At 41.8% G+C, this 27,861-nt stretch overlaps 1 protein-coding gene across 2 annotated transcripts; it reads left to right on the top strand.

Annotated features, from left to right (window-relative positions):
- On the top strand, positions 1-23,183 carry STYXL2 (serine/threonine/tyrosine interacting like 2). Of its 2 annotated transcripts, none has more exons than XM_053455491.1 (6): positions 1-107; positions 3,137-3,271; positions 14,846-14,940; positions 16,542-16,773; positions 17,447-17,664; positions 20,302-23,183. In XM_053455491.1, exons 2-6 carry the CDS (start codon positions 3,165-3,167, stop codon positions 22,899-22,901), a joined length of 3,252 nt encoding a protein of 1,083 aa, XP_053311466.1. In that variant the 5' UTR covers positions 1-107; positions 3,137-3,164; the 3' UTR covers positions 22,902-23,183. The 2 variants fall into 2 exon arrangements, with proteins under 2 accessions (XP_053311466.1, XP_053311465.1); XM_053455490.1 differs by having other exon boundaries at positions 14,843-14,940.
- The last annotated feature ends 4,678 nt before the right edge of the window (positions 23,184-27,861 follow it).

The raw sequence follows: 27,861 nt of genomic DNA, 5'->3' as shown, positions 1-27,861 counted from the left end.
GCAGGACTCGTCCTAAATTTAGAAGATTCCCTAAGTGGCTCGTGTGAGTCCTCTCCCCGTCACCCTGTCCGTGAGAGCCAGCAAACCCCGAGGAGGCTCGCTTCTAGGTACCGTATCTCTTTTCTAACTCTTTTCACTGCTTTTTGAGTGTTTCCGCGGCTTGTATGTTCCCTGTTGTGTTGGTGGCAGCAGTGGGATTTTAATGTATGTATGTTTATACGGTATATATATATTTATATATAATGGGTTAGGGCGCTGTTTGCTGCGGCTGGCGTAGCGTCTGGTCTTACAGGCCAGCTGTCTGCTGCCGTCAGCGTTTGTCACTTTGGGCTTTATCTGCTTTATTGAATCCTTAAAGTCCTGATGGATTGTGGGACCGAGATCACGGCAAAAACTGTGTGATTTCTGCTAAAAGTGTGGCTAGTAATCATGTATCTTCTCCAGAGCAGCGGCTATGATGCACAGACCACCAGTGGCCCTCTGGGACCCCCTAATGTGGTTCTTCAGGTCACATGATAAATTATATATGTCTTTGTACGTTAATACACTCTTACTTACTCTTTTTGTGCTATTTTTGGCTACTATAAATAACACATCATGGCAGCAGGGTGTAAGTAACCCCCCCCGCACAAACTGCCTAGGCAGGTGTGGGTCCATTCCTGAGCCACAGAAAACAATACCTGGCCGCGCATGCTCGCCGCAGATCTCCTACGAGTGTATGGGGGGCTTCATCTGGTATCCTGCCGGGGCGTCTGGGGAAATCATAACACCAAATCCGTCGCTAATTAGATAATTAGCCTGTTTTTTTTTTTAATGAGATGCTAAATCCTTCATATCATGACGACATGCGGGTATTTAAATGGCAGAATCATGTAGAAAGTTCTATATCCACTGGTTGCTATGGCGATAAGACTTTTCAAACCCTGGAGTAGCATCATTTTTTTTCATGCATCACCCTCCATAGTTTGCAAACATACTTTATGTGGTTATTATTATTTATTGTTTTATATAGCGCCATCATATTCTGTAGCGCTGTACAATGGGCAGACCGGACGTTAGAAGTATATCTATATATATAAATATATATATAGCATAACAATCTGACACAACATGACAGTAAATCCCGAAGAGTTAGTCTACGAACCCCCCATAGAGCAGGTCCTGTTAAAGTGATTGCTGCGCATGCACGTTAACCCTTTGCATGAGCGCTCACAGCCTTGTATATAATAATACAATATAACAATGATTCTTCGGGGCAGGGGCATTTTTTGGATATCCCAGCCTCGGCACAGACGTCTCCATTTAAAATTAGATTACTTGTTTTCAGGCTAGAGATCTGCAGACCAGGTTTCCGGGAGATAAAAGGTTAAATGCGAATGAATGAGTGAAAGGAGCGCGTGGTGCAATGTAAGCAATTTTATTACCGGGGATGACTTCAGAGCCGCAATCGGCGAGGCGACTGCTCCTTCTACCCATCCGGGATTTCTTATACGATATTAATAAAGCAACTTTATCCAGAACATACCTCAAATCCTTACTTTTTCATACAAAATCCCGTTTTTTTGATGTTTTTATCCGAACCAGCGATGCGAGTCGGGCACCAACTGCGTGACCTTAAAACAAAAAGGATTCGGCTGGAGTTTATGTATTTTTTATATAATGGAAGAGAATAGAAACGCTGGTTTTCCTAACTTGTTAAAATTAACACCAAGACGAGGCATTTTTAGATTTTTTTTTCAATTACATTTTTGGGAATAGAAATGGGCTGAAAAACAGTAAAATGGCAGTAATGTTTCCTGGAAGCCTTTGGTGTCGGAGTTTTGAAATTGTTAAGCGGCCATATTGTGGAAATGTGGATTTAAAGTCGGTATTCATGTCATCATCTCCCTCGATTGGGTCTGTTTCTGTTAAAAACAGATAAAAAAATGACATTTAACGGTGCTAATTATGCCCCAGCTTGGCTCTTCTCTCCCATTGGGTGCGTTTGAGGGTTTAGTTCTAAATCCCGGCCCATAATGTGGATTTCTAATACCGATCATTATGCGAGGTGAACTGTATAAAAATAGAATTGGCGAATGGCGAGCTCTGGACGGCTGCCATGATGGGAGTTGTTGTTGTTGTCAACCACATTTAGGAGGGTTCGGCTGGGACTGACGCTGACTCTGTATCATTATTATTATATATAGCGCCATCAAATTCCGTGGCGCTGTACAATGTGTCCTGAGTGAACAGGTCTCCGGGGGGGAATAAGAACAGGCACGTTGTGATGGCGGCCCCCGCTGTCCCCGGCAGCCGTCTGTATCTGCTCCGCCGAGCCGTTACCAAAGGGTTAGATTATTGCTCAGACGGAGCGGGTGTTTTCCGAGCGCGCCTCTGTCATCCTCCGAGTCAGGGAAGAGACGTTTTTGTGAATGCTGATGCCCCGTCCTCGAGTTCTCTGACACCCCCAGCTCGCTAGTTTCCCGAACGCCGAGATCGGCCCCCCGAGTGCAGACAGAGCGATTATCCCCGTGTCTGATTCTGAATGAGTTAATGGCGTGTAGCAGAGATCAGGGTCTTATATCGGGGGGGGGGGGCAGCAGGGGTCAGATCCTCCACATCCTGCTCCCATAGGGGGTATCTTGAGCGTTCAAGTTCTCCCCAATAGGGGGCAATTATGGCCAGCATTCTGTACAGGTGCGATGACACCATCTATACTGATTATTTTTGGTGAATAACCACATTTTCAACCAATTTTTGATTTAGTAAAGAGACTCCAATACCTTAATTTACTCTTCATTGTGTACAGCGCTCTAGGAAGGACCAACCTCCAACTCCTATCATCCCCAGTCAGAGTTATACACAGTTACCCTCATTCTACCCATCTCTATTCGGAAGAGAACGTGGCACTAATGTTGTCAGTTGGCGGCGCTATGATGTCACACCACGCTTGTCACATAAGCATGGCCGTGCTATGACATCACTTGACGTTCTTATTATGCAAGAACTTCGTGGGTTTCATTATTCTTTCTTTGTGGGTCAAAAGTAGTAGGAAATTGATGAATTTTAGCAGTGGAGAATTTCTTTCTAGTTTTCCGCAGGTTGTGACCCGGGCGGCACGTTTTAAATTTACAAAACTTTTATCTCCCGTTCACAGCGCTTAGATCCATCTGCAGCAAATCACCATGGCAACCAGCCAAGACCGGGGTAGCGAACAAGTGGTTCCTGATAAAGGCGAGGATGATGATGTCAGGGCCGTACAGGCTCGCTATTTGCGCAGTCCATCGCCCAGGTAAGCTCGCCTTAATATATGTAATATATATATTTCTATACATTGGAATAAAAAGGACCGTAAAATTAAGGACTTTCCTGGTTTGCACACACTTTTTTGGGGGGGGGGGGATTTAGCCAAATTCTGATACTGTTTGAATGAAAGAAATCTGAACAAGTTTGGCCCTCAGAAGCACCCTGACAATTATCTGATTGGCTGAGCCCCTTCTCACAGCACAGCTGGGAGGAGCTTCCTAGGACTGGTCCCAAGAGCTCACACTGCCTGGTTCTTTATGGGAGCCGGGGGCCGCTAGCCATGCGTGGTGTTGGACTTGCCCCAGTAGATGGTAAATGAGGTAGAGAGAGAGATGGCAGACGCAGTGGCCCCTGTCCAGGAGACGCGGCTCTCCCTGCACCCATTTATCTTGGCGGTAAAAGACTAGCGTTGGTTGGGGAGCCCGGAATTCTTACTCACTCCTAGATACGCATGAGTTGGACATTAGATGATGCCGTAGTTACACATTAGTTTAAGATCGGCCAACAGGGTCTATGATGTCATAGCTGCCTATACACCGGGTCATATTTTAGGGTGATTAGCATAAAGCGGGTCGGGGTATCCAACCGACAGCCGCCTTTAACATTAAATAAAATAAAATGCCACAGATGTCAGCTCCCATTTAGTAAACCAGCCCCTTACGCGCGTTTATACACCTGGCTGAGGATGAAGTCTGAAGAAAATCGAATTAGAGTTGTCAAAAAAAATGACAATAACGCGCAGACGTTTCCCGCCGCGAGGCCCGGTGCACTTTTTATTAGCAGCGGTTTACATAATCGGGGGATTTTCCGCATAACGATCGACAGCCTCAAGCTATGAAAAAAGTGTCCGTTGCGGCGTTTTGTGGTCCCTGCGGTGTTCAGAGGAAAAAGACACAATATATACCGACGAGAATTAACCTTTTCATCAGCGGGGATCAGCGTTACTTACGTTTTTACGATCAAAATAAGAAATATAGATGTGAATAAACCACCTGGTGGAGGCCGTGGGAGCAGCCAACTTCTTTATCTGGCGATCTGCTTGATTATTCCTCCCCATTCAAAGGCTTCTCCCCTTCTTCCGGTAACTTTAGAAGGCGGAAAGAGGAGAAGGGCTGGGTGTTTGGGGCAGATAATTGTTTTAAGCAGATTTTGCCTCCGACTGCCTAACTTGGCTTTGCTGAACGTCTACGAATACGCTATCGTTTCAATGAATAACTTTATTGGTGCCGAAAGCTGAGAAGATAAAGACAAATAAAACGCCGTTAGGTTTGGGGATTTTTGCCGTTCATCCAGTAGAGCGTCTGTGAGGTCCGGCGCTGATGTTGGACGAGACGCCCGGCTCGCAATCTCCGTTCCGGTTCATCCCAGTGACGATGGGCTTTACGCCGCTCCAGCCGACGCTTGGCATTGAGCACATTGATCTTCGGTTTCTGTCCAACTGCTCGGCCACGGAAACCCATTTCACGAAGCTCCCGGCACACGGCGCCACTGCTGATGTTACCTCCAGTCCGGAACTCTGCAGTGAGTGATGCTACGCACTTCAGCACTCGGCAGCCCCGCTCTGTGAGTGAGCGCGGTCTACCGCTTCGTGGCTGAGCTGTTGTTTCTCCTAGGCTCTGACGGTGAACCGGGGCAGACATTTCTCAAACTGACTTATTTCTCCGTTAGCCATCGGTGCGGCTGAAGCATCTTAATCCGGAAATTAGACGAGGTTCCCACATACATTTGTTCATAGCGTATATATATATATTTGAATTTTCACACAGTAATGAAAGACAAATATAATGTTTTCACAATTACCCAGAAGGCTTCGCTGCTGCCTAAAAATATATTTGTAATTTTCTCTTTTCTCTAAACTCATTCCCTAGATATTTTTTCCTCCGCAGCTAAACTTTCCACTTGGAAAATGTACCCCATTTATCTTATAAAGTCAATTTACCGATGGCCTTTGTTTGAGCCGCCTGATGGCCGATCGTATTCAGCTACTAAAGAAACAAAGGGGTGAGAGACAAAAGTTCTGACCGCACCGATTTCCGTAAATCACGCATATAATCACAAATAAATATTTATAAATCATCGAGTAACACGTTTCTTTAATGATTTCGAGCGATAATGTGCCAGATATTGAATGAAACTCAAAGACATCACAAAAAATATTTTTGGTTGATTTTGGTTATGACGTGAGCCTACTACTTATCTCCCAAGTGTCCCATTTTATGTGGGGCAGTCCTGATTTTCAAGCCCTGTCCTGTTGAGCCGTTTCTCTGCCCCACTGTCCTCCTCTGGCCCAGGGAGCTGATAAAATGATTGGATATGGCCATCTCCTCGCGTGCTGCAGCTGAGCGCCACAAGGTAGCTTTTGAGGGAGGTATGGTGGTCCTGCTCCTTACCAGGCTCCCTCTTGGGTGCGACACCACCCTCCCAACGCTGGGTGGTATGCTTCCAGCACGGCGGGGGTTTGGCTAAAAACAAGAACATTGTGGAATCCTTTTATTTTTGTCTGTTTTCATAATATACACCACCGTTCAAAAGTTTGGCGTCACTTTGCTGTTTTCATGGAAAACGAGGACATTTCTGGCTGTAATATAATTACAAAAGGAGTTTCTTACCATCAATTAGTCTTTTAAACTTAAAAGCGGACACAACATGCCATTGGAACACAGGAGTGATAAAGGGCCATTGGAACACAGGAGTGATGGGAGTGATAAAGGGCCATTGGAACACAGGAGTGATGGGAGTGGTAAAGGGCCATTGGAACACAGGAGTGATGGGAGTGATAAAGGGCCTTTGGAACACAGGAGTGATGGGAGTGATAAAGGGCCTCTGTACGCCTATGAAGAGATTCCATTAAAAAGCATTATAGTTATTTACAACATCAACCCTGTCTAGGCTGGATTTCTGATCCATTTCATATTGTTTTAATAGACAAAATTTATTTTTCTTTCAAAATTGGGAGACCTCTAAGTGACTCCAAATTTTCGAAAGGTGGTGAATACAAAGTATGACTCCAGGCTACAGTAGCCAGCACAGTGCAGCTGTACATTAGAGCTCTGGGGGTCCCTAGGCATGTGCTTAGTGTGCCTAATTGATAATCTGCCACGGATGGAGCCAGCACATTGCGCTTAATAACTAAACCTCATGTTATAACCAAGTGGCTCTAAGAATATTAATAGAAATATGTTTTTCATTCACTATTTGCAGAAGAAGTTTGGGATACATTTTAGCTGATCAACAGCATAAACTGTGGGGTTACAAGAGTATAGAAAACCTCAGAGGTCCCTTCTTCGCGTGGCTTGAAAGTTTATGTGACTCCACATTCTTACTCTAGAAATGTTTGTCCTCCAAAAGTCTAACCCTCTAATCCTATGTCATTTGCTTTCACCATTGTCAAATCTCTTCCCTTTATCATAAAAAATCCCTTTTTTTATTTGTGCGATCTAATAATGTGTATTTCTAATGTCTTCGTCGCGATAAATGAGCCAGAAACCGACAGCAATAAGAACGGGTCAAATGCAACCGCTGAATGGAAATGTAACGGAGCAAATATCGCATTAGACGTTCAACATGCGCAGCGGATCGGGATTCAGCTGGTCTCAATCCGGGGCTGTGGCCCCCTAGTGGGTGCAACGTGAATAGCAGCCCCAAAAAGACGATCCCAATTTATTACACAAATAAAACCTAATTTTTTTTTTAAATAAACCAAAAAGACTTAAAATCAAACACATGTCCAAAAATATTTGTTTCCCTTTGATTTTATTTGACGCTTCTGATTGGTTGAAATATTTTATTTATTAATGTAACAAAAGTTGTTTTATTTGTATATTAAATTAGATCATCTTTTGGGGTACATTTCAGGGTTTTACAGTTTTGAGGTTACCCTCTTTTTGATCACCTTCTTTAATTTAATCAAATTTTTTTTTTTTTAATAAAAAAAAAATGAATGATCCGTATTACAGAGGTCTCGGAACAGAAGATCTGTATTGTGACAATGTTTCGGTATAAATATTCGTCTCTCAGCCGTATCTCTTTCGTATCATGCATAATTTTCAAAAAAAAAGGTTTTTCTTTGGGGCAACAATGCACATTTTTCACCGTAAGAACACTGACACGATGATGAATACTTCTTTAAGAAGAATGGCGCAGTGCATCTTTCCTAAAGCCTAAGGGACAGCCGGGTAGCGGCACAAACACAGGGGGTGCTGTAAAACATGATCCATTTGCTCTTCTCTTTCAGTCCGTTCTTGGCTGCGTGAATGAAGGTGATTGGAAAAATTGCAATTGAGATGTGCGAAAGAATGGCAAAAACCAAAATATTAGCATTAACGCCAGGGTTAGTATGTAGGGTAACCATTTAGGCAATAATGTCCTTTCTAGGGTAGTGTATCATTACAAGCCCATAGAGTGTAAAAAAAAAAGTATTTTTACTCTTTTTATAGAATTTGAGTCTAAATATTCTCCCATTCAGTTACTATTTTATTATTTCTATTATTATTTTTATTGTTGTTGTTACTGTTATTATTTCTATTAATATTATTATCATTATGATTGTTATTATTATTTTTATTATTTCTATTATTATTATTATTGTTGTTATGATTATTTCTATTATTATTTTTATTATTTCTATTATTATTATTATGATTGTTATTATTATTTTTATTATTTCTATTATTATTATTATGATTATTATTATTTTTATTATTTCTATTATTATTTCTATCATTATTATTATTATTATTAATATTATATAGAACCAATTCCCGCAGCACTTCTTACAGTCCATACATTCAAAGGGTCTGACAAAACCGGAACTGACCGACTAAGACGACCCAACACATTAGGAAAAAAAGGCCCGGCCCGCAAGCTGACAATCTTTACTTAATTTTCTTCTATTTCTTAAACTTCTCATAACTGCCCTGATTGAAGTCCAAACCATGGGGTACAAACTCTGGGGTACATTTTTGTTGGGCTCAATTTTCCCCTTCTATCTCCTGCCAGCGATTTCCTCTTTTGAATGAATTTAGGGTTGTTTAGCTGTAATGACTGCTGTAATTTAACCCATTGGGTGCCATGTCGGGAACACATTTTGCTAAATCTAGACAATTTGGGTAAATAGGGGGGGCGTTTAACCGACCCCTGGTAATCGTAAGGCGGCAATTCACATTTCGTTTGTTTCTGCTTTCCATGTATTTGACATTATTTTTTAAGTTTGAACATTTTTATCTGTTTGTAAAATGTTTCTTGCCATAAGCAACAAATGACTATTATATTTATATTTCTATATCTATATATAGCATAAAATATTTTCATAGGATCTTGATACAATCTAAATGCAGCAAAATGCTTAAAATCTTCTACTGGAACATGACGAAGAAATAAACTTTATTTAATTCTTAGAAAAATCTGAATTATGTTTGCAAATCTTTGCGATTATTCACAGCGAGACGCATTAAGACGAGGATTAGATATGCAGAGAAATGCGATTTATATTTATGCAGAGATGTACTTAATTAACCTATTTAACTCGTGGAGAGTTGCGCAGGAAGTATTAGACATGCAAATGTATGCAGCTAAAATATTTGCATATTTTTACATATGCATGCCTTTATTTGAATATATAAACAGCTGCATGATTTTCCATGTATAATTCACTGCAGAATAGATGAAGTATCCTCTGTGGGGCATTTTTTTTTTATCTATCGCTAGAACTTATATTTGCATGAAAGACAAAAAAAAATGAATTGTTAAATAATTTTCCAAAAATTGCTTTGATCTTTAATAAATCAGTAGGAAATAATGCGAATTACAGCGTGAAACCTCAATTTTTCTTTAGAGTGAAAATAATCAGCTCGGTAGAATTTTCTTTTCTTTTTTTTTTCTTTTGTTTTTACGCTTTTTGTTCTTTGTTACGGATTTCAAACCTTCAGTGGCGTCATGTATACCTGTCAAAAGCCCGCGTTACCTGCCAGGCAACATAGCATATCTATAAAATATATCCTATTAGCCGGTGCGATTTCCCACTTCATGGGGAATTAATGGCGATAACCTTTGGCACTCCAGCAGGGACAGTACTGCAACTACCAGCAACCTCAGGCAGACGTCTCATACAGAAGGGGTTAAACCCGGTGCTGTATTTTTGTATTTGGAAACGTCGCTCATTCCCCTTGTTTTTTCCCCTTTTTTTTCATATAAATTAATTGTGTTTTTTAGCTTTTTTACTAATATTTTCAATATATCTAAAAGAAATTTAAATAAAAATTAAAAAAATATTTAAGGCTTTCTACCCCATATGACAGCCCCTTAGATATTTTTTTTACCTACACACAAATATGTATATATATATAAAATACATAAAACTCAGTTTTAGATACTCTTCATACCCCCGTGGCAATAAAAGAATTATGTATAATTCTTTAAGTAACAGTTTTTTTTTTTGTTTTTTTTTTTTAAATTAATAGTTTATTTGCAAATCTTAGTTGTTTTATTTTATAGAAAAAAAAATATGGCGTTTTACGTCTTTTTTTTTTGTTCTCTTTGGAGAAAGCAGAGCTGAAAACAGGGAATGAAACGTCCGTCTCATAACTCCCAGAATGCTCTGGGAAACGCGAGAAAAACACTAAGCTGATGATTCTTCCCTCTCGACCTGTATCCAGATGGCTACCCTGGTATCGATCGGCTGGTAATATATAACGTGATGAATGTGGATGGTTATTTCTGTCACCTTGGATACGAAAAGCACCGATCCTCGCTGATTGAATCCCTTGCCATTATTTCCACTGCAGAAAGAGATTTTTTTATTTTTTTATTTCTCTTTCTGATGTTTTTTCATACCGGGGTTGTGTACATCGCTGGTCATTTTGGTGCGCGTATAATTGGAAGCGGGAACGGCAAGGAATGAGATGCAGGGGACAAGGAGAAGCGATGCGGCTTTTCTAGAAAAAGTCATTAAAAATTAGAAGGCGTTACAAAATATAGGAACATACAATTTAATGGCAGGTCGGCCCCATTCGGCCCCATTCGTCTAGCCGCCCGTTTCTCCTGCTGTAAAGACTCAAACCTTAATCAGTCGTTGGCCTCGTCTTAGATTCAGGAGCCGTATGTCTATCCCATGCATGGTTAAATCCCTCGCTGTATTACCCTCTACCACCTCTGCTGGGAGGCTGTTCCACTTCCACCTTCTCAATAAAGAAAAACTCTCTTACCCTCCATCTAATCCTCTGATCTCCTCCTCCTCCTGTACCTTAATAAGCCCCTTTATGCTGTTTTAAAGATAGGAGGTCTGTAACATTTCAAGGCAAAGCAAACCCATCACAGCCCCCCCAAACTGTGCCAAATGCTGAATGTTACGTCACGGCAAATTACACAAATTACCTTTCCAGTATTTGAGGAACATATACCCGGTGTACAGCGCTGCGGAAAACGGAAAGGGTTTTCTAACGATCAATTAGCCTTTTCAACTTAAACTTGGATTGGCGAACACAACATGCCATTGGAACGCAGGAGTGATGGGAGTGATAAAGGGCCATTGGAACGCAGGAGTGATGGGAGTGATAAAGGGCCATTGGAACGCAGGAGTGATGGGAGTGATAAAGGGCCATTGGGACACAGGAGTGATGGGAGGGATAAAGGGCCACTGGAACACAGGAGTGATGGGAGTGATAAAGGGCCATTGGAACACAGGAGTGATGGGAGTGATAAAGGGCCATTGGAACACAGGAGTGATGGGAGTGATAAAGGGCCATTGGAACACAGGAGTGATGGGAGTGATAAAGGGCCTCTGTACGCCTATGAAGAGATTCCATTAGAAATCAGCTGTTTCCAGCTACAATACTCATTTTCATCCATTTCATGTTATTTTAATGGACAAAATTAGCTTTTCTTTAAAAAAAAGCAAGAAGATTTCTAAGCGACCCCAAACTTCTGAATGGTAGTGGTGTATATTTTTTATGATCTAAAATTAAATAAGAGAAAATGTTTGTTTACATCGTTTTGTCTGAGCGAAACTCTGTAGATAACGTAAAATCCAATTGGCTCCAGAGATCCGTATCTATTTTTTTTTGTATTTTTTGTATGTTCTTGATATTAACGTCTTCGCCAATGATTTTATTGGGCTTTGGGGCAGTAACGGACCTCGCGCCAGCTTCTGTAGAAACTGATTGGATTCTTTGTTGGAACCCCCCAAAAAATAAAAGAAATTGAGATTTTGCGTAAAGCAATCTTTTCTGCAAACAGAGACCAAATCTCCGCCACGGACGGAAACGGCGGCTTAATCTCCAGGTTATCTGTAAACAATGCACAAAGTTTTTTGTAAATATGATCACACATTAAATGTACAAAATCACTATTTTTTCATTTGAAGGAAAAATATTTTATCTTAAAATGAAACGAGGTAAAAACCAAACAAAAAAACCCATGTGACTAAAAAGCAATTTGTAAATACCGGTAGTTCCTTATTTCCTTAGTTTACTCCAAAATTAGAGATTTCCCATATATTTTGCATTTGTTTTATTAAGGAGTGGGTGATGTAAGCTAAGTGTATGCTTTATCTGGTGTTGTTTTCCTGACCTAAGCTCTGATACACAATTATTATTATTTATTGTTTTATATAGCGCCATCATATTCCGTAGCGCTGTAGAATGGGCAGAGAGGACATAACAATTACTATACAGCATAACAATTTGATTTACAGAAACACCAGGTTAGGAGGACCCTGCTCACGGGAGCTTACAATCTAGAGGGTATTTTCTTATAGACATGACCGTGCATAATGCGTAGTCGGGTATATTAGCAGTATAAAGGTTATTCTGTCCACTAAACGGTACGGTTTACGGTTATCTAAAGCGCCCGGCAAATAAAAGGCAATGAAATATGTCATAACTGGATATTTTATAGAGAACATCCATTGGAACACAACGTGGATAGAATCTCCAAAGCCCATCAGAAGAAGAAGGCGATATGATGTAAATGGCGTGATATGATATATATAATTATATATGATATATCATATATATATAATATATGATATAAGAAGGTGATATGATGTAAATAGCGTGATATGATATATATATATATATATCATATATCATATATATATATATATATATATATAATATATGATATGATATAAGAAGAAGGCGATATGATGTAAGTGCCGTGATGCCATTTGAGATGAGGAAATAATGGATCGCTGTAGAATGTGGACCGTCATTACAGTTCCTTTGCATGCGACGGGGGAAAGGCGGCCAGCGCCTGGTGGCGTAGTCGAAAAAGCAAATGTGAGATAAGGGTATGGATGGATAAGGAAGGAAATTCAGGAAGAAGGGGGTTTGGGTGAAAGGAAAGAGCACGATGTTCTGGTGAGTCTAGGAGTTCGGCAAATCGTTTTCACTGTTACATATAGCACAAATGTTTCAACTAAGTTCCCTTTCCCAAACTGCTGCCTTTTCTCTCTGAAATATAGATGAAGTTAACACATTTTCCAAACTCTGATCTGTTAAAAAGGCAATGTTTAAAAGCCAGCAAAGAAGGAAACTTAAGTAAGGTGACACGACTGGACTTTTAATTGCGTAACAAAAAGTGTTATTATCGGCAAGCTATAAATTGACAGATCATGGATCCGTTTATATACTGGAAGACCTAGAATAAGGAAGGGAAAGCAGCAGGGTTATCAGTGGACTTCTGCTGCATCTCTCGAAAATCAGGCTGAGGGTCGATTCAGGTGAAAATCACAGGAACCTTTTAGAGATACAAGGCATTCAACTTCCCACCGTGACTGCGCACAAAATCAGCTTGCATTCTATGTTTGTGATGTCACAAATTTATTATGGGAGACTGTCATGATTAACTCATATAATGTAGTGGATGCATGGAAGGGTAACCCAGCAGAGGTGGTTAGTTTCTTTGTTTAAGCATTCAATGAGTTAATCTGAGGTTGATTTTAATGTGTTTCTTTGTGCATGCCCTCTGTATCTGTTCTGCTAGAGGTGTCATCTTCCCAAAGGACCCCTGTGGTGATTCATGGCCTAACAGATAAGGATCCTTAGTTATAGGAATTCCATTCCTATCTTAAGTGGAGGGGTTTCCATCACCTTTACCCCACCATAACTTATTGGCAGATCAAAGATGGGACCCGATTCTTGGGGATGGTGTCATATAATCAGTCATGTGGTCAGAGGGGCGTTTGCTTGCAAAAGTCTGATTTAGGGACAATGCAGCAACCTCAAAAGAGAACTCCATGATATACTCTGATCGGAACAACATCGTAAGAACCGTCTGGACTTAAGGAGTTTCCACAGGCCTGCTTATTGGAGAAACTCGTGAGTGAGGGTCCTGTGTTTAAGTCCTATTGTTTTTAAGAACTGTTTGCTGTTTTATTTTTATTTTGTATGTCTTGTTTTTTGTAATTCTGGCACTGTGTAATCTTTGTATTTTTGTTATTAAAATATTCATAATCCAAGTCTGTCTTTGGGCTCTAGTATCGATATCCACAAACCCTAAGAGAGGATAACACGTTACCATATTGTTATTGAGTTCTACTGGATATATATATATGTTGTTTGCCCGGGGTGGGTTGATATATATATAGAGATAAAGGTTCTAATTCGGATTTCTCACGAATCCGGTATCAAAATCGTGAGTGGTGGCAGACTACCTGGGGGGATACAGGCAGGATTTGGGGGTTAATTTGGTGTAATTTATGCCTTGTTAAGAGGTGAAGTTAGTAAATCCAGAGGCCTGGTGCTATTAACCCCTTCATGCCCATGCCCTCCACACAGTCACGGCTTGGCAAGTAGTCCTGACCGTGACAGAGACCATAAGTGGGATCCACGCATACAGCTGATCGACAGACGGAGGTGACCGCTGGTGCTGGGTACGCCTGGGAGCTCTTGGTTTCACCTGGAGTCTCCGGGAGAAGCTCTGCTTTTCCAGGTCAACCTGCTATTTTTGTGGACAGGGAGCGAGATGTGATGAAACCCACCCCACCTGTCCGTGTCCTACCTGTTACCCACCTCATCCCCTCCTCACCTGGTTCCCTGCCCCTAAGGGCTGCATGGAGCTAACTCTGACCCCAACCCCGGCCCTACGCAATGCTACCCCCACCAGAAGATGGAGCTCCGCATGGCGTACCCCGAGAACCCCCCAGTTATGGTTCTGTTTGAAAAGTATCCACGATTACCTCTTCTACATGTGTGGTGGAACACCCAAGAACTCTGAATATTCATTCACAAAGGCGGTCTCTGCATTATGATGTAAACAATGTGATGTAATTGGATTAAAACAAGTTTTTTTTTGTGAAACAGCTTTTTCTTAATATGGATAAAAATTTTCTCCCTTTTTGTGATTATATATATATATATAGGGTTTATAAAAACAAAATTTCAGCAAAATAAAAGAACAGTGCTACCCAGAAGCCTTCATCACGGCTGTACCAAGCAATCCAATCCATCTAATTAAAATATCTACAAGTTGGGTTCTTGTTTGCTAATGAAGTGTGGACGCAGGCTGCCTCCTGTCCTCTTGGAACGTTATTTTAATCGTTTTTTTTTTGCGGTATTTCCAGCTTCTCCATGGTGTCTGACGCTTACACCGAGAGCATCTTCATGGAGCCGATCCACCTCTCTTCATCCGTGGCCGCCAAGCAAATAATAAACGAAGGTGAATTATTGAGTTTGGATGCTTTGCATTTTCGATTTAAGCTTTGGCTGCCGTCCCTCGTAGGCCGCGCATACTGGGTCCAAGATTAAATTCTGGTTCCTCTGTGCCAGTTTTTAAAATTAAATCAGAAGAAAAAAAATTCACGTGAATGAAATTGTTAAAAAATAGAATGATGTTAAAAAAAAATATTCTAAATCTGGAAAGGCATTCCCATCCCTGAAATATGGTTTCATTCAGAATTTCATACAAATTTCAACATTATATTTAATTATTATGAAATTCTGAATAAAACATTTTCTTTATAGGTCATGGTCTATCTGGTAACCACCAACCAGTTAACACCAGTTACCACCAACCTCATCTGGAAGTTCTCCAATATGAATATGAGTAGTGGCTTTCGCTCCTAAAGGACTCCCGACCCCTCCCAACAAGTATCACTCTTTTTAGGGCTTTTTGCCCCATTTTCCATCCTAGGACCCAAGCGTCTCAAAACCAATCCCATCATCTTAGATGAGAGGGCAAAAAGAGGGATGGGGCATTTATCCGCAATAATTCTAGGTCGGAGTTATATTAATTAATTCCCTCGCGCCCGCCCAGACGCCCGGTGGACTACCCTACCATCCTGGGCTTTAACGAGCCATGCGAGAAAAGTGACCCCTAGATGCCTTCCAGGGGCATAAATTACCAGAATACCCTCTCAATCCCTCCACTGTCCACCTTTCCGATGCAGACTGGAATTTTTAACCCCTTCATGACAAAGCCTGTACATGTACGGGCTCACAACGCATTGTTTTTAATGGGCTTAAGGACAACCCATTGTCCTTAAGGGGTTAATCAGTTCCCACTAATATTAGTATTTCTCCACTCAATTTCCCGTTATGCACGTAAATGCCACGATCCTCATAACTGTCTCCACTGAGAAGAAACACAGAATCTTAATGGAACATTTCTCAGCCATATGTTTGTATTCATTTCATTTTTATTCATTTTTCAAAAAATAGTTGATTTTTAACAGAAAAAATTAAATCTCTAAGTCAAAGGACGCTAAATTGATATAGCCATATCAGCCCAAAATAAAATGGAATCTTCAGGCAAACTTGATACATTTATTTGGGTCAATTAATTGGGCATTGGAGGTCCCAAAATTCTACATAACTTTATATCTTATTCTAAGTTGGCACAATAATAAGTATCGACTCAAAACCCCCAATAACCCCCTCGGTGTAACAGTTTTTCTTTAGGGTAACTGTTAAATGTAAAGATTTATCTTGTGTCGCTAACGTACATTCGGAGTAGTAATTGTGAACCGGAATGAAACGGAGGTAACCTTCGCAGCGAGACTCCGCAATAAATTTAAGTGCCGTGTCCGGTGCAGAAGGACAAACTTTAATGTCAACGTGAGAGGGTTCTTTGAAACGGTAGGAAGATTTTTAAGCCCCGGGTTCTTCAAAGTTTCCATATCTACCACGCAAAAAGTTTAAATGTTTTATGTAAAAGTAAAAAAAAGTAATTTTGGAGTAATAGGTCTGAGCACAAATCGCGTGTTATAAGAATAGTCCGTTTCTGGGGCTTTCTAGATGACGGCTGACCTCTCGTTCTAGAGCTGAAGCACAAAGAGGTGAAGGTGGATACAATGTGTCCTGAGATGCTGGAGTCGGCAGAGCAGCTGCTTGTCGAGGATCTCTATAACCGGGTCAAGGAGAAGATTGATGACCGAAGCTTGTTCAACACTCCCTGTGTCTTGGACCTTCAGAGGGAGCTCGTGAAGGATCGCATGGAAGCCCCCATCAACTCGGTGGACGAGGTCTGGCCCAATATTTTCATTGCTGAAAAGTGAGTTCAAGAATGGGATCCCCATCCAAACACTTATAAGAATTGGGAGACCTTTCATGACTGTCTGTGGGCACAGCTGGATGATAACATGATGACAGATAGGAACCATTCTGCCCGTCTAGCCTGCCTAGTGTCCTTAGTGTCATCCTAGATTCTGGATAGGCATACACCTGCCCTATACACGTTTAAATTCCCCCCACTGTATTAATCTCTAACATTTCTGCTGGAGGGCTGTTCCACTTATCTACCACCCTCTCAGTAAAGTAAAACTTCCACATCTAAATGTTCGTGTCAGTTGTTTAGACATCACAGTCTGAAGAATAAGGTTATAGGATCTTTAGATGGTAAAAAAGTATTCAATGGGGAGAGATAAATAGTTTAGCTCTCATCGGATACATTGTGTTACGTTATTTGAGGATTAGGCCTCTTCCAGTCAATTCAGTCCCCCTGATGGCAACAAATGGAGGGTCTACGTTGGTTCATCCAACACACGGAGAAATCTATGACCCGACGGCACACGCTTTCCTTGTAACGATTAACGTGATTTCCGTAGGTCCATCTGGGGTCCTGACGTGTTTCTCCATATCACGGCTCGATTGGTGTCACCCCGCACTCGCCTGGGACCGTAGAAATGAACATGCAGACAAATAACGCCATTACCTACTCTTTACAGGAGCGTCGCTGTTAATAAAGGGCGTCTGAAAAGGATGGGCATCACCCATGTGCTTAATGCGGCGCATGGTACCACCGTTTTTACCGGACCCGAATTCTACTCCGGCACCGAGATCCAGTACATGGGCGTGGAAGTGGACGATTTCCCAGACTCAGACATCTCCAAGTTCTTCAGACCGGCGGCTGAGTTCCTCGACGAGGCTTTGCTCACATGCAGGGGTAATAACTGCGCTTCCTATTTACTAAGTGATACGTCGCAAAGTAAAATTCAGTGTGCTAGAGCAGGGGTGTCCAACCTGCGGCCCTCCAGCTGCTGCAAGACTACATCTCCCATAATGCTCTTTCAGCTAAGGGGCTGGCTGAGGAGGATGGGAGATGTAGTCCTGCAGCAGATGGAGGGCCGCAGGTTGGACCACCCCTGTGCTAAAGTCTCACGGAGGGAGGTTTGGGGCAGAGGCTGATGGTGCAAAGAACAGGAAAGTGTTGGGGAGATTGTGATAGCGTACCTGACAAGCGTCCCGGATTTCAAGGGACAGTCCTGATTTTTAAGAGCACAATCAGAAAGAGGCTTAGGGTATAATTGAATTGACCTACGCAAAATGCAAACAAAAGATCTGGGGATTAAACATTTCAAAGTTATAGAAAATATAGCTAGAATTTTAAATTCAATAAATTAGTCCCATCCCGCACTAAAAATATTGGAAAATACCCCCCCCCCGTTACCCGGGTACCAGTTCATACTCTCATTATTTAATATGAACCCACCTCAGCTTCTTGCTTCCGTAACAGAGAACGAGGCTTCTAAATTCACAAAATATACTTTTTATTCCCAAAAACAGAGTGGACGTCCGTCCCTTCGCTTCCAGAGGGGCCCCTCCGTCAGGATATTGGATAAAAATAACCCCGCGGTGTGAGACCGTCCGGAGACGCGCCGGTGAATCACCCGGGGTGTATTTTCAGAGTAATAATAACAATGGCTAAAAATACAGCACCGCACAATAATAACCTTTCCAGAAAACGCTGGTTTTGGTTTTCCCCCCCAAAAAAGCCACGTTGGGTTAAATTATATCCCTTTTGGATAAAGTGACGTTTGTTCCCTTTGGGATAAATCTAGCTTTTGAAAAAAAAACAAAAAAAAACCGTATATTTGGGATATAAAGGTGATCTTGTACTTAGAACAGAACCCAGCGAAGCATGCCTGCCAGCATTTAATATGGCCCAAAAAAGGAGGGACTGTCCCTCCTAAAGAGGGACACTTGTGAAGTGTGCAAAAGTAAAAGTGTACATTAAATAAGAATTTTATTAATACGGCTGAAATGTAACGTTTAAAAAAAAAAAAACGTCCTGATTTTATTACTTTGGCTTTTCCTGCATTTGTTCCAAGAACACAGCGTTTTAGAGGTCTCTTTATCAAAGCCTCGTGGCCGGCAACCTTGGCCTAAAAATGCCATTATAAGCCCCGACTCACGCTGAGACCCTCTGTGCTGGGTGTCTAAGATCTCAACGGGGGTCATTTATCAAAGTTTTACAGCCACAAAACCAGGTCAAAGCCGCGCAAAGCCTCGCAGCAGCTTTAGATATAAAATAATAATAGGCCGTGCGCTATTAGGGGGGAAAAAATCTATTAATTGCCAATAATATTTGATAAAAAGCTTCAAAAGAGGTTTGTATCGTCCTGACGGCGCGTCGGGGCTCACGCCGTTCTTTCAGAGATGAACCACAATAATAATCTGCAGCATCTTAACCACAGAGATAACATTACTGATGATTAAAGGTGTTAAAGAGCATTAATGTATAGAATATTGCAATATCAGGGCACACAACAATATAAAAAAATATATAGAATATATAAAAAAAGTAAAATCTGTCTAATTTGGTGAATTTTGGTGAATCCAGTTTACTGAATGAATGATTATTTTTTACTTTGCAAAAGGCCAGAATGAACAATCCTTAAGTTCAAGCGAGCCTGGGCTAACAAAGGCTGTTTAGCTGGTTGGGGATAATGGGAGTTACAGGAGACCACCGATGTACAAAAGTAACTTAAAGTCTTAATGTAGGGCACTAAACGATCACATGTGCAAAGTTTAAATATTATGATTATATCATGTGACAGGAAATAACAAAATACTCCACCTCCAAGATGTTTCCATGACAACACAGAAGCGCCTTATGGCTTCTTCCTGTCACATGATATATAATCATACTATTTAAACTCTGGTCATGTGGTTGTTTAGCAGACATCCCAACCCATGAAAAGTCATTTCAGGGAGGTGGCTTCACTGGGCCCCTTAACATGTATGAACGGGCACCAGAGGTGTCCTCCGTCCCCTGATACCTGTGCCCTGGTCCTTCGCTGTGGTAGGCGGGCTACTGAGAAAACCGATAGGTTAGTTAACACAAAGAGAGACCAATCAGGGCGCGCTACAGAGAAGGACCAGGGCACAGGCACCGGAGGCCACAGGAGAACCTGAGCACAGATTCTCGAGTGTGAGTTCAGTGGTCATGATTGAATTCTCTCTCGCGCGTTCGCTCAGGGAGCTGCTATGAACATACGAGAGACTCAAGGAACTTCCGGGAGAGTTGGCATGTCTGCTTTAGTGGAACATGACTTATGGCCATTTGTTGTGATGTATAACGTTACTTTTTGTATGGATTGGGGCTCCCTCTTTACCTTAATTTGTGGAATATTTGGATGCTCCAATCATTGGTAAGAGGGAAGCAATCAAGAGGAGAAACGTATATTGTTTGTAGTCTAAATGTGATGCGTGATCAAGATGATCACACATCACATCCTCGCATGTCAAATGTCATTTGCTTCAAACTACAGTAATTGTTTAATTTTTTTTCCCCACGTAGGTAAAGTTTTAGTCAACAGCGAAATGGGAATCAGCCGGTCAGCGATCCTCGTTGCTGCTTATTTAATGATCTTCCACCACATGACTATTTCGGATGCCCTGATGACAATACGTAAAAAACGGGCCATTTACCCCAATGATGAATTTATAAAGCAGCTACGCGAGCTTAACGAAAAACTTTTGGAAGAGCGTGAATATTCGGATGATGATGATGATAACAAAAGTCAAGAATCTGTGGTGCAAGCCAAAGCTCACTCCATAATGGTAGAGGAAGAAGATGTGGAAAGTGTGTTGGGGGCGAAGGTCCACTCTATTACTGTTGAGGAAGAGGACACCACAAGTTTAATGGGGAGTTCCATAATGGGAAAGTCAAGCGTGGTATCAAAACAGCCAACTCTAATTGACGAAGATGAAGAGGAGAAGTTATATGAGGAATGGAGAAGAAAACAAGGACTTCCGCCTAGAGAACTACCAGACAAAGAACAAGCTATGACATTTCCTGAGAACGGAGAAGATAGTGTGGATTATACGGAGCAGATGATCCAAAACTGGCAACGTCAAAGCGCTAAATATCAGTCCCTTGGGCTTGAAGACGACGGAGAGTCTTCGATGGGAGAGAGGAGGTACGCACAGAGTGAAATAAGCGACGTAGAGAGTGTGACCTCCCAGGAAATACGAATGCTTAAGCAGCAACTTGAATCAAGTAGAATCAATAGAACGAGCAGAGGCCGTAACGATTCAGTAAGTACTGACAGCACATGGGACATGTGGAACCAGAGGCTCCAGGAAATAGAAAAGGAAGCTAAAGACAGATCCGACCATACTTCTAAAGACAAAAAGAAAGATATAGATGAAGAAAGCGTATTTTCAGAAACTGGCTCTCTGTTCAACTTTTGCACGAAGAACAAACACAAACTCACTCCGCTAGAAAGGTGGAAAGTCAAGAGAATCCAGTTTGGATATCATAAAAAGGACTCGGAGGCTTCGGATAACCAAAAGAAAGAGGGCAGCGAAGGGCAGAAGGAAGATGAAGCGAGTAAATCTGATATTGACCTAACTGCTTATCAGTCATGGAAAATCAAGCAGCAACAGAAAGTAGGCAATGAAAACAAAGAAGAAATTGTGGAACTTACCAAAGGCGAAGACAGCGCATCTATTAAGAGAAAGCAGAGGAGGGCCGAGATCCTAGAACGTTCTAAGCAGAACCTGGAAGAGAGCCAGTCCATGTGCGGTTGGGAGACTGAGAGTGCCTTGAGTGGGAGCATCCCGTTGTCTGCCTTTTTCCAAAGCGCGCCTTCAGCGTCCAGCGTTAACGATGCGGCATCTGTGCTGAGCATGCGAAGCAACGCATCGCGCCTATCTCAGGCGAGAAGTGCCGCAGGTCAAACAAATAGTCCCATACCTCCAACCCAAACCATGCCGCCCGGAACGCCAGATGCTATTTCTATAGCTAGCATTCAAAACTGGATAGCCAGTGTGGTGAGTGAAACCATTGCCCAGAAACAGAATGAAATATTGATGATGTCCCGGCCATCTTCAGTTCTAAGCACAGCACCTGGAGATCAGTGTCAAAAAATGGATGACGATAGGTCATCGTTGTTCGCTGCTGCTGGTGGCTCTTGTTTGTCCGGCTCACTGTTGCAAGGTCGAGATCTTAGGAGCTCAGACTCAGTTATGTCATGCAACACGTCAGCAAGTGCAAACACGAACCTATCTAGCGCGAAGAGGAAGATCACACAGACGAGCGTACCCCTTTATAGTCTCTTCCAAGATGAAGTTGATCTGAAGAAGCTTAACGAGAAAGAAAGTGAGTTACGGGAAGAGCTAAGTGAAAAACTATATCAGTATCGAAAAGAAAAGGTTGTGACCGATAACAAGCGCAGCTATATGTTTAAGAAGAAAAAAGCCAAAGACGTTGAGGACGTTGAGGAGCAGGAAAATGATGTTTTCAACTCAATAAAGTCAAGTCGAGACTCATCAAAATCTGAAGTAAATTCCAGTTATTTGTCGACTATCAGAAGCACAACCTCCGAGTTAGAAAAAAATGTTAATAAATGGCTCAGTGGTGTAAAAAAGGAAGAGAGTCGAGAATCAAAGAGTGAAAATATTTCTGAAAGGTACTTAAGAAGGGCAGAAGCCAGGAAAGAGCTGGACGTTCAAACAAGCAGCTATGCTGCCAAGGAACACGACGAACGCTCTTATTCATCCTTCCAAAGCAACAGAGAGAAACAGAGATCCAGATCTACTTTCTCAACATCGTCTGAAGAGGAGAGCTACCGCCATAGGAATTCTAACAAGCACCAATTTCAACATTACGGTGAAGACGGCCAAGAACCACATTTTGGTGACTACCCAAGAGAGAGAGATAACTTAGCAAATGGGGAATTAGGAAATTCTCGGAGAGCGAGAACGTATTCCTGCGAAAATCTGGAGGATTCGGATAATTCGGAGACATCATACTCTGCACATGTGCGAGCTCAAATCAGGAAGAGCAAAGACGAGAGCGGAGAAATGGATGATGATGATGATGACATAATTGCGGCATGGAGACGTCGCCAGGAGGAAAAGAAGACAAGAATTCGGAGACAAGAAGATGATTAGCAATGACTACCATGATTAGCAATTGTGGAGTATTTTTATTATAGTTTCCTGAATATAAAAATACATTTAAATGTCGTCATAAATATGTCTTTATGAAAATCCTTTTAAATTATTTGAAAATTTTTGATGCACGACTAAAAAAAAAAAAAAAGTGTGCATTCATGAACTGAATTGATCAGACCAAGTCGACTAGAAATGTGGCTTTTTTGTATGGTGCAAAGGAATTCTAAGTCTGGAAAAATGTTTTAATGAAATAAATATTGCCAAATTGACACACAAAAAGAGTTATTGAAAGTTATGTGTGTTTTTTTGTTGTAAAGGGATTTTTGATAATCGGGAAACACAATAGTTATGGCTTAATTTAAGTGTTTAACCCTCTCTGCCTCAATATGCCTAATCCCTCGAATAAGGCCATAAATAAGGCCATAAATATATTTTTGTTTTACAAAACCTCACAACTTCCATAGATCACAACTAAAACGTGATTGATGATAGCGGCCCTGGTCACGTGTTACCGGCAGGAAGCCAATAATCCATTTTCCATGTTGGGCCAAACCAAAAGCTAAGGGGGTTACACTTATGAGAAGAACAACGCAAGAATATAGGACATTAAGAAATGTTAAGACCAAGTTGAGTCCTTATAGAGGTGGAAACCCCACTCTAACATCTTCGCAGGAACGGCAACACAAAACCTCCAAAAAAAAGCCTAAAAGTGACACACATTGTGTGGTTTGTCATCGTTCGCCGAGGCAGTTTCTTTACTTTCTCTCTTAGATGTTTTTTTTCCCCTGAAAAGGCCCCGAGATTATTGTGAACCAGAGCTGGACAGATCTGATGTTCAATTAGGCGAGAAGGAACTTGCCGGGAAGAAAGACGAAGGCTGGCCACACATAGTTTGATAAGAATCTCTACCCCTCTCCCTTCTATCTGGGAGTAAGAGGATTAGCTCGATTTTTTTATTTTTGGTTGGACTGCAGCGGTAATGCAAAGAAATGTATCGACCCTGTTACAAGTAACCACAGAAAAAGAAACCTTCTTCAGTCTGGGGAACATGCCGTGTGCCATAAGGGACAACGGATGACGTGTTAGTGAAATTGCCTAGTAAGCCTGAAAAAAAAGTCCTAAATCCGTGTAGTTCAGCCTTTCCAAGAACTTTCCTAAAGTTATTGATCCAGATGAAGTTAAACATAAATCGCTTATAAACGCACAGCGTAAGAGGGAAAGAAATGACCTTCATGACCCCGACGGCTAGGTCTTCCATTGCGATCTTCTAACAGACAGCCTGGGAAGGGTTGCAGTTGAAGGACGTCGGTCAAACCTTAGTGTCCGGAAGCCATCTGTGGACCGGAGACCTGAGTGTCCTGCTGAGTGACGACTCAAAAAAGCAGGTGTCTGCGTGCCTTTGGTTTAAGAAACTTAGCCGAGGGGTTTCTTGTTTTCTTCCAGTATTCGCAGTACCTGAGTTTTTGCCCTAATCTGACTCCTTCCTACTCTACACGGCTGTGATCATATATAAGACCCCCAATTGGTTCTTCTGCTCCCGGTATGTTACAGTTGATATCCCTGCGTGAATGCAGGTGACTCGATTAAGTGTATCTTTAAATAATGACCAATCGAGGTCTCCATGAGGACCATTTGGTTAACCCATTTGGCGAGACGCTACATAAAATCGTCACAATGGGCTATTGAAGGGTTAATATTTCAAGAGTCTCAGGGTGCGCTCATTTAGAAGGTTCCCAGGTATGTATATGATTTCATATGGAGGATATGCTAACCATAAAGGTATACAGATCAGGTATACTGCTGGGGTTAGCTGGTGGTCTGCCTGAGACCAGTAAGGAAGGGACTGGAGGATAATATAAAAATAAGCTTAAAAACTAAAAAAAAAAATCAGATTTTTTTGCTGGCCGTGCTCTCGTCAGACAAGTACCCATGTGACTCCATGAGCACATTCACCCAGCCTTGAAGAATGCCCAGGGCTACTTGTCGATGTTTATGAGCCTTTTATGGGAAGATACGAGCCACGGCAACTTTGTAGCTGGTCACAATTTGCTCTCCGGGCAGGCAAAGATTTGGAATAGTGAAATGTCTTTGAGTGCCGGACAGGCTGGATCTAATCTATCGCTCCCTGCAAATCCATTAAATACGACCCTGTGCCCCCCCCAAAAAAGAGATGATTCCTTTTACAGAGGCCGGTTGGCCTGTCCCGATGAAACGAGCAGTAAAGTCATTGAAGCTACCGATTGTAATAATATTTTTTTTGTTTTTTATTATAATATCATTTTTAGTTAATCTGTTGGTGTTGAGGGTATCTCACGTTCATTTGCATGGAGATTTTATTAATAAGGCACACATCCTCAATGCTGAAGAGGTAAACGGGGCACAAACTGTGACATTTTAATGAATGTAGAAGTTGCGGTAGAATAAGTTGCCGCTGCGTCCTTAGTGTTGCACCATTTAATCCTTTCTTATACACTTTTAGGCAAAATAATTGGTTAGGCCATCAATTTACCAGTTTACACTGGAAGTAATGAGTAATGCGGAACGCCAATAGTTCAGGACTCGGGACTATTTTATTTTTATAAGAAACAAATCTAGAAATATTACTTTAAGAATAAGGGGTTTATGCACTGAAGCAGCAGGAGAGTTGCAGTTTCACCTGCCTGCCTTCACTATGCCTTATGAATTGGGCGCCATTTTTGGCCGGACAGATATATTTATCACCTAATGCCGACCAGCACTAGTAAAGTATTACCCCAACAGGACCTGACTAGGGTAGAAAATCGATCATTTTGATATCTGTACGACTGGACGCTAGATTCATGAACGGCAAGCAAAATACATTTGGAGGAAAATCTGGTTTCGCTTTTGTCATGTTTTTCGCTTTTTGGACTGCGAATTTTGTTTTCTGACCGCTCGGTTCGGGTGGAATTTGGAGGCCTTTTCTGGTTCGGTAATGAAATTCGGAGGGGTACTTCCAAGGGGGTCTTCTTACAGCAGCAGCGTGTCAAGGCTTAGAAAAAGATTCAGACTTGATTTTGCTTCAGGACCACAATCAGCAACAGCAGCTCTGCACCAATGGATACACAGCCAGCAGCAGCTATGGGACCAAATGTCTCCAAATAGCGGACCATTGTGATCAGAGTAAGTGATAAAGCAGCAGCAACATTAGTAGTAGTAGCAGGGCACTGGGTAGACACTGAGAGATCCTCACACCCAACCCTACGGTACAAGACACTGAATTCCCCCCCAAAATTAAAAAATAATTCAAGAATTGATTCCTCGGAGTACTGGAGGAGATTGAGCCGCAGCAGCAACAGATACAGGGCAAATACTTGGGCAATCAACAATGTTCCTTCAGTGAAGAAAGCGATGGTGTTCCTTAGTGGGGCTCCATACTGTATGTCAGAGGAAAACTGAATGGTTTGTCCAACAGTTGGACAGCTCGTCCTTCAACAATGAGACACAAGCCTGGTAAAGGGAGGGCATTAGAGTTCTGCTGAAGGTGGTGTGACAGGGGAGCGCTAGTAAATGCCACCAACCTTCTGTGCTTTTGCCCAAATTGTCAAATGACCGGTCCGGCCAGCAAGTGTGACAGATGACAGTAAATGATGTCATTCTGTGAGTTCATACATCCCACCTACATCTTACAAAGCAACACATTATGGATGCATACGCCTCTTGGAAAATGGCTGAATGTGGTCTCAGGAACTCTCACCTTATTAACGAGGCATTATACAGCCAGCTCACCTTCCTGGGGAATCTCACCGGGGCTGTCCCCTTCTAAAGCTATTGAAGGTATGATGGTCTACCTTCATGCTCCCACGCCAATAAATCATAATGTGTACAGTAGGATTTGGGCCAGTGCGGGCCAAGGCCTCCACCTTCTTTGGGGTTCTTTGAGTGGAGATCCTTTTGTAGTAATGGGTCATTCTCAATACAGGGGGCAGCCCATCTGTTTATGGATCATGGAAACACATGAGAAGTAATATAGGACATGGGGAACAGTTTACAACGCAGGTCATCTCAGGCACTCATTGTGTTGGGGAGTTGTGTGGTTTTTAAAAAAAAAAAGTTGTGAACAAATCAAAAGAATCGGCGTCTTTCTCTGTTCCACTTCGCCTGTTAAAACGAAACATTCTTTCCCCCTAACAATGGAGCGTTGTTCCCACGTATCTCAGGTAGAGCCATCTTGTGCCAGATCGGATTTGGCAAGTGCCGGTCATGTTAAAAAGCCAATGAATCAAAGGCTGAAACACAACCGGTTGTACTTCAGTAAAAGGAACATACAATTGTAGCACACTCCTTGTTTTATTAACTCCGTCGGGGCCGGTCAGCTGACAGTAAAGTAACTTCCAAAACATTAACAAACGATTAGAATTAAAACAAAGCGGCGCATTAAATCAGTGCATGGAGACAGATCCCTTTAATATCGATTTCTTATGTCCTATTATTTATTTATACACTGAAATGGAATTTGCTGTAGAAAAAGCATTACACATGGCTCATTTATAGTTTTTTTTATTTATTTGTGTTTGAAGGCTATTGGTTGAGCTATAACAGGCATGTTAAAATATACGGCCGTGTGAGCTGGGCTTAGGTATTGTTGGGGAGAGAGATAAAGAACTTGGCAGAACGGAGCTGTACGGGCTCTACCTGTCCACTTGGCTCGATAAGTTAAGTATTGAGTAAGAGTTGTAAAAAAATGCACTTTAAACCATTCACACTCAAAAGGCATAAAAAAACAGTAGTATGGGATGGAAAATGACCGTTTGCTGGTGGTCCACTCGTTCACGCTCTCTCTCTCTTCTCCGCCAACCGTTTCCATGTCCTTGTCTCCTTTTTTCTCTTGCCTCTTCTTGTTCTTCTGTCTTCTTCCCACTATCCGCTCCATTAACCAGGAGTCCAGGAGCACCAGCAAAAAAAAATCATTTTTGATCCACGTACAAAAGCCTAGTAG

Source organism: Spea bombifrons, chromosome 2 (assembly GCF_027358695.1).
Source record: "Spea bombifrons isolate aSpeBom1 chromosome 2, aSpeBom1.2.pri, whole genome shotgun sequence".
Lineage (NCBI taxonomy): Eukaryota > Metazoa > Chordata > Amphibia > Anura > Pelobatidae > Spea > Spea bombifrons.
This window is presented reverse-complemented; position numbering and strand designations above follow the sequence as displayed.